Consider the following 17037-nt stretch of genomic DNA (forward strand, 5'->3'; position numbering starts at 1 on the left):
GGAATATGAAGAGGGTGGAATAAGATGCCATTATGTTGTTAAATGCATCGAAGAGTCTGTAAATGAAAACGCATCAGAAAATGGAGTAGCTTTAAAGACACAAACTGTAGTTGGATCATGCCAGAGTTGACCTGGACAACCAGAAGACCAAAGACGTCATTGGATAAACCAAAGCCCATAGTTGTCCTATTTTACTGCTGAAAGACAAGCTTGCTTTATTTAGCAAAGCCAAAGATTTGAAGAGTTGTTGAATGTTCAAAAATGAGGACCTTCTGAAACTGCATAATAAAAGAAGAGATTTGCTTCCAGAAATTACAGCAGAGAGGCGTTATTGCACACTTACATGATAAGCTTATTATCCATTCACCAATTTAAAAATCCCCAAAAGAAACTAAGGGGGATATCTAAAAAAAATAAAATTGTATAATATATGTTTTTACATGATCGTACATAAATCTTTTATACAATTAGTTAATCTCTAGAAGGTGAGGCAGCATCTGAGGTAACTATTAGAACCTGAACTTTGTGTGGACTGTTTTTATCCTTTTTGGGATTTCAAAGTTAGCTAGATTTTTCTAGAATGTCCTTTCATCTCCGCAATAATGGAAAATTAGAAATATCTTGTCCAGGGCCGATGCTGAGAAACAGTTCCATGTATTATTTACTTGAGGGATGGACTATTGTAATTCTTTACTGTCAGGAAGCCCACAAACTGTGTTACAAGCCTTCAGCACATTTGTCCTACTTTAGCTTACTTTATTGGCTTCCTGTTAAATTCAGAATATAATTTAAATCCTCCTCCTCACATGTAAAGCCGTAAATAACCACAATTCATCTTATATCAGAGATCTGGTTGTACCTTATGTCCCTAAGGGAGCATTTAGCTCTTAATATGCAGGTCTACTAGTGATACCTAGTGGTTCATATTTTCAGTAGTTTAAAACTAAAGGAAAAATTGCTTTTTCGAACTAAGATTACAATCCTAAAAGTACTTGATTAATTAAAAAGTTGGCTGCTCACACAGCCCTTTAAAGCCAAGTCTATCATATAAGATGCGTGATATTTTGAAACCTCTTCATCATTAGTGGGAATTTTTTGGTCTTGAAAACCCTGACTTCCACAATCAGACACAAGTAGTGAACCGACAGTGTATAAAAGATTATACAGAAATGCTAATGTATCCAAATTTATGCAAATACATTATGTCATTTAACTTAAACAAAATTATTTTTTTTAATTTCATTTGTCAGAAAGTTCAATGACAACCCTAATAAAAAAAAAAAACAGTATAATAATCATACATATTTTATAGTCCAGGTTTCAAAGGGCAAAGCATTATGTGAAGTTCAATTAATAAAATACATGTTTAAATAAAAAAAAATCTAAATAAATGTAGCCCAAACGGAGACCGATTAAGTGTTTAAGGATCAAACACAAGTCATGGATTGCAGCTGGAGTGATGAAGAACACATGCATCCAGGACATGGGTGGACTACTTTCATTGTTTTTAATAACTAAATCACATATACAGTATCAGCATACCATTCCTTAGTTAAACATAAAAGGATTGCTGGGCCAGCAGAACTCCATTTCCACAGTTAGTGATAATTTGAAGTTTATAAAGTCTAAAATCAGCACTGACATCTACCAGGAAATTAGAGGATCATTTGCTGAAACACTTTATGCAGATCCAGGCTTAATTAACGCTGTGCTGGATTGGCCAGAATACTGGACAGATGTAAACCCTGTGGAGAGTATTTTGCCTCCATACCACTGTGCAAATTACACAGAAATTCACTGGCAAGGGCCTCAGCATACGAATTACTGATTGAGAAAACATAGCTTTTAGTGGGCTTTAAAGAAAAAAAAAAACACAACATTGTAATTGATCTGATGCAATACTCAAATTTTATTTTTTGTTGGCTGATTCTTCACTCATTTTCTCAAAGATCAGATTATAATCAATCTATGCAACTCAACGACTACTTCCATGTTTTTAGGTATATTTAGTCTATTTTCTCATCTCTCATCCTTTCTCACATATATCTACATTGCTACTTTTCCTTGTTTGTTGTAATGCGCATTTTATAAAAAAAAATATAATTTGAATTATGAAATAAAAGAACAAACTAAGTTTTTAGTAGAAAAATAAACAGAATGTAAAATCTTGAAAGTACAATAATGACCAGCAGGTGGCAGCAACACACCGTGCGTGTGTCTGCCCTATAGCTGACCCATGACGTATTGTGACGTAGCAATAATACGGAAGTGTTTCTCTTTTTTTTTTTACATTTGACAAAACAGCGACCGTTTTCCAGCGCATTCTATAAAATATTGGGTACAAAATGTCTCCAGTGTGGTAGCGTCTAAATCTAAAATAGATATTACTGTAAGGATTTTTTTTTTTGCTTATTTGAAGAGCTAACCAATAAAAAAAGCCGGTTAGCATCCCGGCTAATGTATGAGCTACCATTGTTATTTGGTTGAATACAAAGGAGCTAGATATATTTCCTGCAATATAGCTCATCTTTCTAATGAAGTACACGCCTTTTGCTTTATTTATCAGGTAGTTTGTATGTATGGCTTTTTGGCGTTTGTTAAAACTGGTTTCTCAGCTGAAAAAGTCACTATTAATTTCGACTCAACCAAACCAAACAGTGTTTCTGGCGTCTATCCAAGCTTTGTTGTAAGTAAATATCTTTTCTTATTCCATTTAAAACGTGTTGTTATATCAAAATTTGCTTTTACAGTTTTGTTATTTATTTTTAAATAGAATAACTGGATTGACAGACTTTGAACCGTTAAGGAGGGCAAAGGTTGAGACAAAAAATCAAGCAGCAACTGCATCTTTTTACAAAGGTACTTTGCTCGGACAATATTTGAACAGTTTGTCACAATCTAGGTTTCTTACAGTTTAATTTTTTTCTGTTAGGTTTGAATTTTTGTCTTCCCAGTGTTGGAAATGAAGCCATGAATCAAAACAAAGCAAAGACAATTATGGATGCGCGTCATAAAAGTGGAGCAGGCGGCTTACGCGGCATAAAAACAAAAGCTAACTTCAAAAAACAACAGCTGAAGTTTAAAAATAACCTTGATCAATGGTTGGTGAAGCCTTCAAAAAGTTCAAGCGCAACAGGAGAGAGTCCAGGCCAGAAGGATGTGGAAATGACAGATGATCTGGGGTCTCAAAACCCTTCAGCTGTTATTGTAAACTATGAAAATGCTGAGAAATCTGAAGTTTTTACAATGGATGAAGACACAGAGATACTAACACCACAAGACTTTAGTGAGGACAGTCCTTTAAAGCCAGATTCCAACGACACAGAAGAGATCGAACTGACACAGAAGCTCTCTCCCTATCAGGAGGAGTTAGACAAACAAGATGAAGCTGGATCTTCACACTCTATTAATCAGAGAACCAAAATTACAGATTTTTTTCCGGGGGGCTCGTCACAAACTTTCAACGTGAAAAATGGTTGCCGAGATACGACTTCAGAGGAGCAAGATCCCAAAAAGGAAGGTACACCTGCTGACGTTAAATGGTTGGGAACACCAATCGGCGAGCTGAGGAGGATGCCGGACTGTGGTGGGCCGCTTCGTCCACTGGAAGATGATCCTGACCAACACACCGTCATGATAAGGGTTGGAGAACTTACTTCTTTTATTCAACAAAAGGAGAAACGTTTAGAAATACATTTCAATTTCACAGCTCCAGTGCACTACAGACCCACACTATGATACTCCCACAGCCATGCTCAATAGAAAACAGTTTTAAGTTCACTTTGACTCATCAAAGAGATGCCAAACATATAAATGTTGACATTTAAATTGCTGAAACATCAGCAAATATTAGTCAGTATATGTTTAGATCCAGTATATGGATCTAATCTCTAACTTTTATCCTGTGTGGATTAGAGAAAATAGAAGCAAGTTAAAGTTTGTAGACCAAATTCCTGTTTTAAATTCATTTAAGATCATGTATCATGGCAGAATTCCTCCCTACATAAAGAACAGTTTAAATGTATCATTAAAAGCCCAGAATTAAAGTGAGGCTATGCCAATAAAAAGCATGTCGACTTCATATCAGCACAATGTAGGAAGCACTAAAACACTTTTCCTTGTTGCTCCCACTGATAGACAGACCTTCTTGGAAATCTTAACCCTCCCGTCCCAAACCCAGCTACATTTCTGGATACATGGGATGATGTCCATGTGAAGATGCCCTACTCACAGAGGAATCTATTTCCAATTGGTGATGAGGTAAAGCTGCTGTTTCTTGTCCTGCTTGCAGTGTCTAACCTGAACTTGCTTTTCTAACGCAATTTGTTCTTCCTCAGAACAAGAGTCGGTGGGATCTAATCAAACAAACTTTAAACAAAAAGTTTAAAAACGCTTCTGAGTTGAAGGCAAGTGGTGTTACATATTTTTTTTCCTTCTGCTTCAACAAAATAACTAGGATGGAGGTTTGTTTTCTTAGATGTATAAACCTAGAATGCAGCAGTTTGTCTTTATCCAAAATATGCTGTTGATGCAAAAATATTTAGGGGTAAGCAAATCAGAATCAATAAATCTGAGAATGAGGAATAGCATTTGCAGATGTTTTTACTAAGCTGTGCCACAAGATGGCGTTTTAGGGTTAGAAAAGAACAGCAGAAGGCTTATTAACACTAATGGTATGAATTCAAAAGGATTTCTAGCATTTAAATTGCAGTTAGTATTTGTTTCTCTTGAAGCATATTATAAATGTTTTATTTTTATTGTTTTACATGATTTTGTTACAGGATGCAGTGCTGAAATATTGTGCATCAAATGCCAAAAAATGGGATTTTACTGCATTGGACTTGTACTGCAACAAGGTAAAGTATATTTGCTATGATTATTACACTTTTACTTGGATTGGATATCAGCTCTGATATTGACTGATTAGCTGGATCAGATATCGGCAGATCCAATCCAGCACACTTTACATGGAACTGTAATTTTTATCTTTTTCCTGCTTATTTGTTAGTATGTAATATGAAGTACCTTTATATCTTTCCTAATAAGTTGCCGTTTTTAACTATGTTTAGTCAAGGCTAAAGCCCTTCACTCACGTGACGAGATATATGAGAATATACAATATATTAATTCATTCAACAGTTGAATCGGATCGTGTTGTATATATTAGCTGATACGCTCAGCCCAGGTATCGGATTGGATCGGTGCATCTCTAGTTATTTTTCCTTTCTCTTTATAAATGATTTCCATATATATATTTATAGGAAATATTGCGGCTTGACAAGATATTTATAGGTTGTATGTAATACAAAAATCTCTAAAATGCAAAGAAATTTAACTTGAGGACTAGAGATTTTCTTTGATTATCATAATTTATTCATATTTATCTAAAAACTGATTAATCTAAAAACCCTAGAACAGTGAGAGAATTCAATTTGATTGCCGCTGCTGAAAACGAGCTTGTTTGGACTGAAAGTGTACATTTTGAGGTGGGCCTAATGGTAGCATTTTCTCTGTGTGCCAGCTTGGACGATCTTGCTAAAGCTGGCCTGTCTAGAGCTGCTGTTATTGGAACAGATTGGTATCGGACAAAATTTTATTTCCAGGAAAATCATAAGCCCTGCAAAAGTATCCATACATTTTTTTTCCCCAAAATGTGTTAAAACTACAAATTAAATATGAATAAAATGCACTGTTTCTTTGTAAAGTGAAGGGAAAATGTTACACATCTCACAATCTGAAAAATGCATCGTGTATTTGTTTTCAGCCAACCTGCTCCTATAACCCTGAATAAAATCTAGAGCAACCAGATGCTTTCAGAAATCCCCTAATTAATTAGAATAGAGTAAACAACAATAGAATAGAAAATCCCTTTATTGTCACACAAATGTGGACATACTAGTGAAGAATTGAAATATAAATAAAATACTGTTCTGTAAAGTGTTTTAACGATATAAAACTGTTCACCCGGAGAATAAAATAACCAATACACAGCTATGGACATTTTTACAGTAATGGATATTTGAAAATAGCAGCAACATCAGAGACGTGCAAAATGACAGCAGCATGTTATTTAACCGGCTAAGGGAGAAACTGTGCAAAATCAGCATGAATGTAAGAACTTATTGAGGTTACTGGGAACAGAGTCTTCCAGCTGCTGGGAGGAAGGATCTGTGATAACGCTCACTGGTGCATTTAGGGAGCAGCAGTTTTTCACCTATTGTAATTGATTCTCAGATTTAGTTTTCATTATGAATACTTCAATACAGGGCAAAGAGGTTCATCGGAGAATATTAGGGACTCAGTTTAAAATGGAAAGGATATTACAACACTGTAAACTTATCCAGAGATGGTCCTGACAGGCCTTTCATGGAGAGCTTCAATCAGAGAGAAAGTCCCTGTCAACTCTGGAAGAGCTGCAGAGGCACACAGTTTAGGTTGGACCATCTTTTAAAAAGATGCGCTCTACAAATCTGGCCTCTATTCAACTTTATTAGACAGCAAGTAACAGTTCATATTGGGAGCTGCATGGTCAACACTCCAATACAATCCAGTTCAATGACACTGAATGATTTAAATACATGCACACACTTCTGAGTTGAACTAACTAACATATAACGCACTGGAATTCAGTTTCCATGTCAAATTTATTTTGTCTAAGAAAGTCACTGACTTTGCAGAAATTCCTCTTATTATATGCAATAATGGTGAAGTTATGAGATCTATTATATATTTGTAAGTTTAGAAGATATTCTGCTTATATGAGAGCAGTTGAAGTTTGTGATCTAAATGGAAGACTAACACAGCAGGTTATCCTGAACACACTGAGTTGCAGCTGTATTCATAGTCAAAGGTGGCCATAGGGAAGCATGTAAAGTCTCACAAAAAGCAGCAATGTGCAGAACTAGATCGAACTCCATAAAGACACCTACAAGATGTTGGTCTGATCTCATCAGGAATAAGATTATTATGATTCTCAGTGGCATATTGGTTCATTGTGCTTTCCTGAGAGTCCCCAGTTTCCTCAGCAGTGGTTTTTGGAGACTATCATCTGTCATCTGTCGCGTAAAAGTGGTCTGCGTCATCCTCCATAAAGATTCAGAGGGTGGCTGTATGTCTGGATCATTAAAGAGATGGAGTCATCCTGGCGGAGAATTTGTGTTGTTATACAGGTGAAATGACATTTCAGAAGCTTGTTAGATTATACCTGGAAAACCTTTTTGTTTTAAAAACATTTAATATAAGATGTGGAAAATAAATTATTTTTTGTTTCAGTATACCTCCTGTTTGAGTCATTTTTCAGCAGAGCAGTAATGGATGTAATCTAGGTGGAAAATCCTGCATTTGTTAAGGGTGAGCTCAAAGTAGTAATTGAATCTACAAAGAAAAGGTCACATTTGCTAACTTACTGAAAATAAAAATTGCATCCAGTAGTTTGATCCATTCAGCTTCTCTTTAATAACTAACAAATGAAATTCATGTCATAAATGATTTTATTAAGGGTATTCTATCAAAGTAAACGTCTGCACTGAGAGTGGCTGTTGCCACAGGCGTAGTTTTATGGTTAGAATCTGATTTAGATGTGATATGAACCAGAGAGGCTCAGTTTGTAGTGTGTTTTTAATGAATAAAGGCATAGTTTATATAATGACATTTAGGTGAAAGGATTGTGGCTGGTATAAGGGAGCCTTAATGGTCAAATGTTGGTTACTTTTTAGAGCTACATAATTGACCATGTTAAACCTTTTAAAGGAATGTTTATTGCTTGCTGTGAAAGAAAAAGAATATGCCATCCATCCAAAATGACTTAAATGTCACAATTCCTCTTATATGTTTAATACAGCTGCAAAAAATAATTAAAACAGCCAATTAGATATGGTTGTTTTAGAGGAATTTAGGTCTATAATTAGGTTGTGATCATTTCCTGCACAAGAATAACTAAACGATTTAACTACAAAGCATGTATCTTACTGCTCTCAAGCTATTGTGGCAGATTAAGGCAGAATGTTTTGAATGTAGTGTCAGAGAAAAATGCACATGAATGGCTTGGAGTGACGGGCCAGGCGACCTCATTGAATATTCATCTCAGCTGGTCTTCCTTATAAATAACAGAATGGCTGTTGACAGACAGCCTCGGTTTTGTTTAGGTCATTTCTCTCTTAGCAGCTCAACCAGTATTCTATGGATGCTTATGATTAAAAAAAAGTGGTTCATATTTGTCTAGAGCCATTAGAACAAGAGCTTTTTTTCTCTTCTTTGTTTATCCATTTCCTTCACCTTACAATTATGCTCTATTTCGCGTTGATCTATCGTATATCACAACAAAATGCATTAAAATTAATTTTCTAAATGAGATAAAAAGGGGAAAAGTTGAAGAAAATTCTTCGCAAACCATTATTTATCTTCCTAGATTGGGTCAATGGTCTAGTTTGACATGCAGACCTGGTATAAAGTCGTACAGACGGTTAACTCGGCTCATATGATGCTCTGCCTGCTGCTGATTTACAGAGCTCGCCTAATATTACCTCAGCTATATCTACTATCCCCATCCTGTCAACTGGTGCCATTTATTACACCCACAGGGGCCGTTTATGATGTCAGCTAGGTCATTACTTACAGCAGTGTTTAGCCAGACTTCTATTGCCATAATATAAATGTTCCAAGCTAAATCACCAGCCAGGCCTTCTTGTTCTGGACGCATACGGCCCTTTTTATTTCAAACCTTTGGTCATTTGCATCGCTTCCTGGAAGTTGTTTAATGAATTTGCTTAGCCGTGCAACTTCGATGAAATTGCTTTGTGATTGATAATTCTGACATTTCGGAGTCACCCCTGGTTTAATGCTAGTAATGTATGTTTTCTCTGAATGACTACTATTATGGATTGTTGGATTTTGAAAGCATCCTGCCCAATGTTCACATCTTCTTTTAAACAAATTAATAAAGAGATAAAACAGCTTTCATTTTTCAATTCTTTCTATGCAAGTGTTGCAACAGTTATATTTAAATGGGTTTATTGTTTTTCATGTTTAATTATCCTGTCTTCTAGCTTACATAGGCATCAGTCAAGTTTATTTCATATATCCTAAACTAATCAGTCTGAATGCATAATAGAGTCGCAACTGAAGTTTATGAAAAAAAAAATGCATAAGCAGATTTCTTGCTCTCTCTAAGGTCTTGGAGCCTGATGCTGTGGAACATCTGTTTGAAACTCTGCTGCCAAACATGGTTCAATTAGCACTGAGAGCATCTGAGCTCTGTACCAAGGTAACACCACTCACTAACCATTGGATTGACTTGCTGGTTTGAGGCGGATCATTCCATGAGATTGATCAAAGGTCCTCAGATGACAAATGATCTTATTAAGGGATTGTAAAGGGTTTGTATGTTGGGAGACATTTTATATACAGAACAAAAATGATGATTTAAAAACTGCTCTCTGTGATAACTTTGTGAAGTTGTTAGTCAAGTGATTATTTGGAAAAAACCTTCATAAAGTCATGATTAGCAGTGCATGTCATTGGTTAGTAAGTTTACTTCCATACTTCAAATTTAAAGTTAAAGCTCCAAAAAACTATATTTTATATATATATATTTATATATATATATATATATATATATATATATATATATGAATTCTCATTACTTGAAACCAACAAAAAAACCCAAATGTGATTTTTTTTTTTTTTTTTTTATTCTAATACATCCATCACGTTCTGTATTCCTATCCATTCCAAAGATGAAAATTATTACAGTTAAAATTCCAGAGCAATTAAGGTTTTTCTATCTCCATAAGTACAGGTGCCCATGTCTTTTGGGACAATTTATCTTTAAACTGTAATTTTGCCGTTATTTTTTCCATTCCCATCACTTCCTTAACTCTTTCCCACCAAAGGTCGGTGCTCGGGGGGGTTGTGGCTTTGTCCCACCTTAAACCATAATACTGTATAGTGATTGGTCATGCCCCTTTGGGTTGATTTCAAAATGTTGAAGCGGGAGTATTTGGGGGATGAGTGTGTTTGTGAACACATAAATACCACAAGAATTCAGCTTGCCTGCAAGCTGAATTCAACAGAGGAGAAAATATACAGGATTACATACAGTTCTTTTTACAGTATTGTGAAGATAAACCTTTCCAGGAGTTTAAACGAGATCCTTGGTCTGTAGCCGCAGTCTGAGCCGACATATACAGGCATGTCTGATGGGGTAGCTTTTCCATAGGGTTATCAGGATTCCTCTCCATACTGGAAGTGTTTGTTTTTTTTTCTTTTACATTGAATTCTGTAAATAACTTAGATTGCATTTTCTACAGGCAAACCATTGTTTATTATGAACACCTGTTGAAATTATCCACAGGTTATCACAGAGATAACGTCCTAACAAATTAATGAAAGAAGTGTAATCCATTTTCAAAGTTTCTTATCCTTCTCCAAAATCATAGTATCACAAATTTAATGAGGTGTTGCTTTAAAATTCTATTGAAAGCATATCTGGATTGAGAATTATCTTCTTGCTGTTCAATAAAAATGCATCTGCATTTCACAAAATCTTAGAATGTTTGTTGTCTAACAGTGCAAATGATTTTGTCCTTCTACAGTTGTACCTCTGTTTCTCCTCTAGCCTATCCCCCTGCTGAAAAGAGGCATGAATCACTCCATCACCATGTCTCAGGAGCAGGTGGCATGTCTTCTAGCAAACGCCTTCTTTTGTACCTTCCCTAGAAGAAACTCCAGAAAGACAGAGTACTACAACTACCCAGACATCAATTTTTTCAGGTAGTGTGTTCATGACACTTGTCATGTCTCTACTGTGTATGTTTTGTTCGCTGCACATTAAACCCTAAAACCTTTATCTGGTCTTATGTTCTGACACAAGCAGATGTCGTATTTGGCTACATGAAATAACTATTCATAGAATAATTTACTTATGGAATATTATATTTACTTTGATGCAATATGCTGACAGATTTGTCCCATATTTTGGGAAACATGGAATGCACGTGCAAAACACACAAAAGGACACCAGCTAACTTCAATTGAATGCTATTTTTAAAGAAAAGGTTTTGAAAAAAAGAACTCTTGACATCCCTCAGTGAGGATGTCCTTTAATTAGTCCTGGTGGTGCATTGTAAAATCTCCCTGCAGATCTTTGCTCAGTCGTGCTCCTGATATGTTGGAATCAAAATGCGATTAGCAAAATGGAAGAGAAAATTAGATTAAAACTGACTGTGATGGCTGTTTTTAACAAAGAAACACACATCTGGCTTCTGTAATAGAGACAGTGAAGGAGTTTACTGTGCAGAATAATCATATTTACATAAAGGTTTGAGAATAATCATGAAATATTAGTTAGAATTTTCTTCCCTCTTTCCTTTAATAAACTATATTATGATCTTATAATACTAAGTTATATGTCTAAAAGTAGAAACTTATATTAAAAGGCTGTAAGACCTAAAGCACAAGGCAGGAAGAGTTTTAAAAAAGTCTTCACATCAAACATCAACTCGGACATCAATGCAGTAGGTTTCATTGCTATTTTTATTTTATTTCATATTTTCATTCAGGTTTTCATGCTCTCAATTGTGAAGTTAAGAGGTTTCCAGATGCAACTTTTTAATTATCTCAGCTTTGGAAAGCTTGACCTGATACAAAGGCAGCACAAATCATGCAAAAAAGGTTTTATCAAGTGATGCTACCGGTACTTAAAAATAAAATAGTCCTAAGGGTTACAGAAATTTTAGATAGAAGCAGATAGAAGTGGACTGTTTCTATTAGCCTGCTTATATTACAATTTTAGATGCAGGCCAAGATATTCAGAGCCTCATTTTTTAGTCTAATTTTCAACCAATCTGATATAAGCATCAGCTCAGGGCATCTCTTTGCTGTTTGATGTTAGATATTTGTAATGCAAATACACTTCACCTCAGTAATATGTTAAACGGTCCTGTGTTGGACAGAAGGCAATCGTTCATGTTTTACTCTTAACACCAGGTCTTGTTCTCCTTCTGTCCATGCGATCTGAAACACAGGTGGAGATGTTCTGGGTTAAATATTCTCACTGTCCTCTAATTCAAGTCCATTCAGTGCATTTATTAGAGATAGACCAATATATCAGCTAGCGGATGTATGCGATTTTCTTGTAATGGGCCGATAAGTGCATGCCTCCTCTGATGCATTAGTGCAGGCATCACTAGTGGGACCGACTTTGGTGATACTTTGTCAAATCAGCTTTGCTAAAGCAGAGAAACCTCTAAAACCTGCAGGACAGCAGCCCTCAAGGACCGACCTTGGGGATTTGAACATTAGTGCATTCAGCAGCCATGCCTTGAGGTCACGTGGAGTGTCTGACACACCCTGCATTTGCTCTCCTTTATTAATGTTAATGTTTCTTTTTGTTTAAATTAAGACTTATGTAACTTGTGTTGTCATTGTGTCATTAGATTTTGATGTTGATTTGATCGACATCAAAATAATTTACATCTGCCTTAAATATACCTGCATCTGTCGATCTACTCCTGCAGGACATGTAGCAGTGGACATTTAGTTGCCTTGAGTTTTGAACTTCGCAGTATTTCCTCCTGAGCAACATCAACTAGAACAAAGAATGGTTTAACTCTGTCTCTGTCCACCTTAACCTCCAGTAATTTGATCATCAAAGGCAAAAGTACTGAGTTTGCTTCAGCCTGTTTTCTGAGTAGCTTCTGCTCTTCATCCTTTTGTGTCAGCTGGTCCAGTTTTTATTTTCCTTTTGCCAGTCTGTAATTGAGCTTTGGAAAGCTTGATCAGCGACTCGCACATGTAAACATGTCCTTGGCATATTTACACCTCACAACAGAAGTTAAGAAACTGGCAGATATACCAGGAAATACATGTATAGCGAGCTGGAAATAAAGATGAAGTTTGACCACCTGCTATAGAAGGAGGCTTTGAGTTGTCTGCTGTTTAAGAGATTAAACGTCAACCCAAAGTCTGCTGATGACATTCGAACCAGATTAAATGACAAGCAAAAAAGGGTTTAGGTCTCTAAATCTATTTTTATTATTGAAATGGAAAAAAGCGTGCTTTATTTTAGACCCCTTTATTCTGCTGCACTTTAAATAAAATCCAGTGCAGCCAGGATAAACTGAAATCTTAAAATCTGTTTGTTGGTGTTCTGACATGACGCACAGAAAAAATGTAGTCCTCTGACCTTGCTTATTGAGGTCATAAAACCATGATGTCGTATGACGGTAGGTCAGATTTTGATGCTTGGCCACGCCCACATATTTTGATGTTGAAAAGTTATTTTGATAACTTTTAATTCCCTATGCCAGGGGTCTTCAACGTTTTCCAGGCCAAGGGCCCCCAATAAAGATGGATCGGGGACCCCCTAATTATATATAAATATTGTATGAAATTGTGTTATATCAAACTGGTCCTATACTCACTCTATTACATATGGAGTAATGTAAAGAAAGTAATATCACCCTGGGATTATTTAAGTATTTCTGATTTAGATTCCTCGTTGATGGGACAGGTGTTGTGAATCAAACGGTGCCCAGCTTGAAAGAATGAATGTGTGCATTAATGACCGAAAGACATCTTCTGCCTCCATTTATCTGTTTAATTCAGTGTGTTAAATTCATATTAATGTGTATTTAAAGACATTTCAATTTGCACCGGGGGGAATATAATTTAAAAAAAATCTAATCAACCAAAACTTTCGCAACCCCCATGCAGCACCTCCGTGGACCCCCTGGGGTCGCGGACCCCCTGTTGAAGACCTCCGCCCTATGCCTCAAGTCCATGCAAAGTGAATTTGAAGCATGTAACCCAAAAGCTCTCGGAGCACTTCGCTGAGATACAACATGAGTCAAAATGGCATCTTTAATCCAAAATGGCCGACCTCATGTGGGGTTTAGACCATGGCTCCAAGAAACCTTTTCGTGTGTCCTGTTGGGTTTTACATGTGCACCAATTATCCACAATAAAAGTATTATGTTTTTGCTGATTTTTGGATTAATGTATTTATTTGTTTTTTTTTCATCTTTGAAGCTGGAAAGCCTGTATGCCATCACCCTAATATTTTGCTCTCAACACAGATTCTTTATTAGATTCAAGGCTCTTGCTGAGTCACTCCAAAACACTGATATAACTCTGTCTGAAATGAAATATTGTTAATATTAAAAGATTACTTTAGACCTAAATACACAAGAGGGAAATGGGCTTAACTGTGTGTAGATTTTATGTCTTTATTTCTCTAAGACTGTATTACAGTCAATGACTGAATAGCTGCTCTCCCTGTTGGTGAGCTCATGTCCGGTACATTTTCCTGAGGACCCTATAGATTGTTTCTTTGGGGCACTCTGACTAAAACGAACAAATAAAAAGCTGGAGCTGGCTTTGTTGAATATCTTTCCCAGTCCCTGAAAGGCTCTTAGTGCATCACGCTTTTGTCATTGCTTCATTTTCATCCCATGAAATGTATGTTGTTTTTTTTACTGAAGCATCCGATTCCTCCTTTTAGAGCCAGATTAAGAATGATATTGTGAGTTTAATGTTCAAAGTGCACTCAGATACATCCACCACAGCTTGCTGCCAGCAGTTTTATGTATCTGCTCGGACCATTTTTTTTTTTCCTCCTTGGGACACTGTTGCTTTAAAGGGACTTGGCTCTTCCTAATGTATCCCTGGAGACAGAGGTCCTTGGTCCCCTTTCTCTTCTTTAAGTGCAGGGACAGTGCAGGAGTGTTGCACTGTGATGGACAGCCTGGGGCATCTTTGTTCTCCTAACAGCAGAAAGGAGCTTCTATATAATCGGCTAGCGGCTGAAAAGGAGGCTGATTGAGAGATGAACTAATTCATATCAAAAGTTAAAGCATGACTGAACTCACGAGGCTAAAATGGAGGTCATCTCTCTACAGCGAGGTTTCTGCAGCGAATAGTTTTTGGTAGTCCAGGTTTTGACCTGTTAGCATTGATGGTTGTTTGCTATGCTGTTTATCAGCATAAACACTCCCTCAGCACTAAATTATGGTACAGCTGTTCAACAACTCAGCCAATCATGTGGGAGCAACTAATTTCATTTTGGCATCTAGACTGAAGATAATTTACTGATTTTCTAAGTGAGCTTCAGCACAGAAGAAAGATGATTTACTTTTCAGGGTGGAATAGTTGTGGCTAAAAACCATCTTTCGGTTTATTTTACTTAAGACTTAAATGCATTTATGATTTCGGATTACAATGAGCTTACTGATTTAAGATGACTGAAATGTAAGAGTTGCTGAAAGCTGAAATAGATGGATTATGGAGCATAAAGATAATAAATCTAGCTTTATAAAGATCTGTTTTGGAAAAATTAGGAAATTTTGACCTGGGGGAGAATGAAAAGTGTAGAAACCATAAAGAAAAAATAAAATAATAGTGATTTGCTTATTTCCTTGCAGGCTGTTTGAGGGATCTTCATCCAAGAAAATTGAGAAGCTGAAAACCCTTATGTGTTATTTTAAGAGTGTCACTGAACAAAGTAAGTGATTGGATTGAGTACTTTTTAAAACTGCCGTTACAGTGAAAAGAAAGAAAGAAACTATTTCTGATTTTTGTCTCTATGTTCTTCAGAGCCAACAGGACTGGTGACGTTCAGCCGTAAAAGATTGGATAAACCTCCCAACTGGAAAAGGTTGATCTTTTTTCCTTTTGAGATCAGCAGGAGCAAATATAGAGGAGCTTAAAGTGGAATAAGTGAAAACCGTGTTTGTTTTTCAGTTCGCAGACTTTGCTGACAAGGCTCCACATTACATGTGAGGGAACGATCGAGCAAGACGGTTATGGGATGCTTCAGGTAAGTAATACTAAATGAAGCATAATAAATCCTTTTATTTTTAATTATTCGCATTTGCACCAACTTCTAAACTCAAAGGAGACGTATATGCATGCAACTACTAGAAGTGTTTTCTCCTCTGTTGTTATTCACTATGCCATCTCATTCTGGAGTCTTCCACCCAGAATGCTTAGCTGGGCTAAAAAATGTCCTTAAAGGGAGCCGGTGACGCGTCAGAGGGAGTTAGTGCTGGGACTGAGGTCGAGGCCTCTGCGCCTCTCCGGCTCTCTCTGTTGGCCAAGTGGCCCGGACAGTCAGCACAGCCCCCTCCAATCTTCACCTTTTGTTTGCCTTCAGTCGCCACAGACTGACAGTTGATGTGCGCAAACAACCAGCTCCAGGGCTGGCTGTAGCTGCGAATGATGAATGCTTTGCCAGGGTGGGGCTGGGGGTTGAGGTCCTGACAGCTTGTCAAAGCAGACTTTGGAGTCTGGCTTGTTGTCCTAGAATACAGTGACCGCAATAGAGAGATTTGCTCCCACAAAATCTGCTCACCTTTCTCTTTGTGTTTGCATGTAATGATAGGATAGGTTGCGTCTTGGTCAGCTGTGGGTAAATGAGTGACTACTGGCAGACCTGAAAATTAAAACTATGCTTTTTTTAATTATTTTTTATATATAATTCAGAAAAAAGTGTATATTTAGTAGTTTGTCTCTTTAAGGAAATCTTCATTTGATATTCCTACTGGCAGCTTCAGGACTAAATGGAGCTCTCAGGGAGCGTTCTAAGCTCGTTTTGGCATCTTGGACAGACTGCCTGAGTAATGGCACCACCTCGGGCCAACCTGCCCAATAAACCTGTCATAGATTCTGTCAAAAATAAAACAGGAAGGGCAAACACAATTTCTTGACATGTCTTGCTCCCAAAGTTTGAGAAACTGTTTTTATCTTAGCTCATTTTCTACGTCAAAATCAAACCAACTCAAAAAATGAGCAGGGGCGGCAGGAGCCTTGACATTGTCTTTGTTTTATCTTGCTTTATTTTACAGGTGGATTTTGCCAACAAGTTTGTTGGAGGAGGAGTCATCAGTGCTGGACTTGTTCAGGAGGAAATCCGTTTTCTCATAAACCCCGAGCTCATCGCTTCTCGTCTCTTCACGGAAGCCCTGGATGATAATGAGTGTCTCATTATCACAGGTGGGTGACAATGGCAAAACTATCCCCCACCTTTTAAAGCAAACACAC

General features: G+C 36.8%; 1 protein-coding gene across 1 annotated transcript in view; it reads left to right on the plus strand.

Moving 5' to 3' along the window:
- Positions 1 to 2277: 2277 nt before the first annotated feature.
- The window catches only part of LOC107090007 (poly(ADP-ribose) glycohydrolase-like), a 26040-nt gene continuing 11280 nt past the window's right edge, over positions 2278 to 17037 (plus strand). The window contains exons 1-12 of the mRNA XM_015383138.1: positions 2278 to 2686; positions 2774 to 2859; positions 2933 to 3642; positions 4138 to 4260; positions 4338 to 4406; positions 4782 to 4856; positions 9170 to 9262; positions 10616 to 10770; positions 15420 to 15499; positions 15592 to 15652; positions 15739 to 15814; positions 16842 to 16989. Of these exons, the coding sequence (XP_015238624.1) occupies positions 2580 to 2686; positions 2774 to 2859; positions 2933 to 3642; positions 4138 to 4260; positions 4338 to 4406; positions 4782 to 4856; positions 9170 to 9262; positions 10616 to 10770; positions 15420 to 15499; positions 15592 to 15652; positions 15739 to 15814; positions 16842 to 16989 (1783 nt within the window). The 5' untranslated portion in view covers positions 2278 to 2579. The remainder of the gene's footprint in view (positions 2687 to 2773; positions 2860 to 2932; positions 3643 to 4137; positions 4261 to 4337; positions 4407 to 4781; positions 4857 to 9169; positions 9263 to 10615; positions 10771 to 15419; positions 15500 to 15591; positions 15653 to 15738; positions 15815 to 16841; positions 16990 to 17037) is intronic.

This window comes from Cyprinodon variegatus, unplaced genomic scaffold, assembly GCF_000732505.1.
Source record: "Cyprinodon variegatus isolate N-32 unplaced genomic scaffold, C_variegatus-1.0 Scaffold276, whole genome shotgun sequence".
NCBI lineage: Eukaryota > Metazoa > Chordata > Actinopteri > Cyprinodontiformes > Cyprinodontidae > Cyprinodon > Cyprinodon variegatus.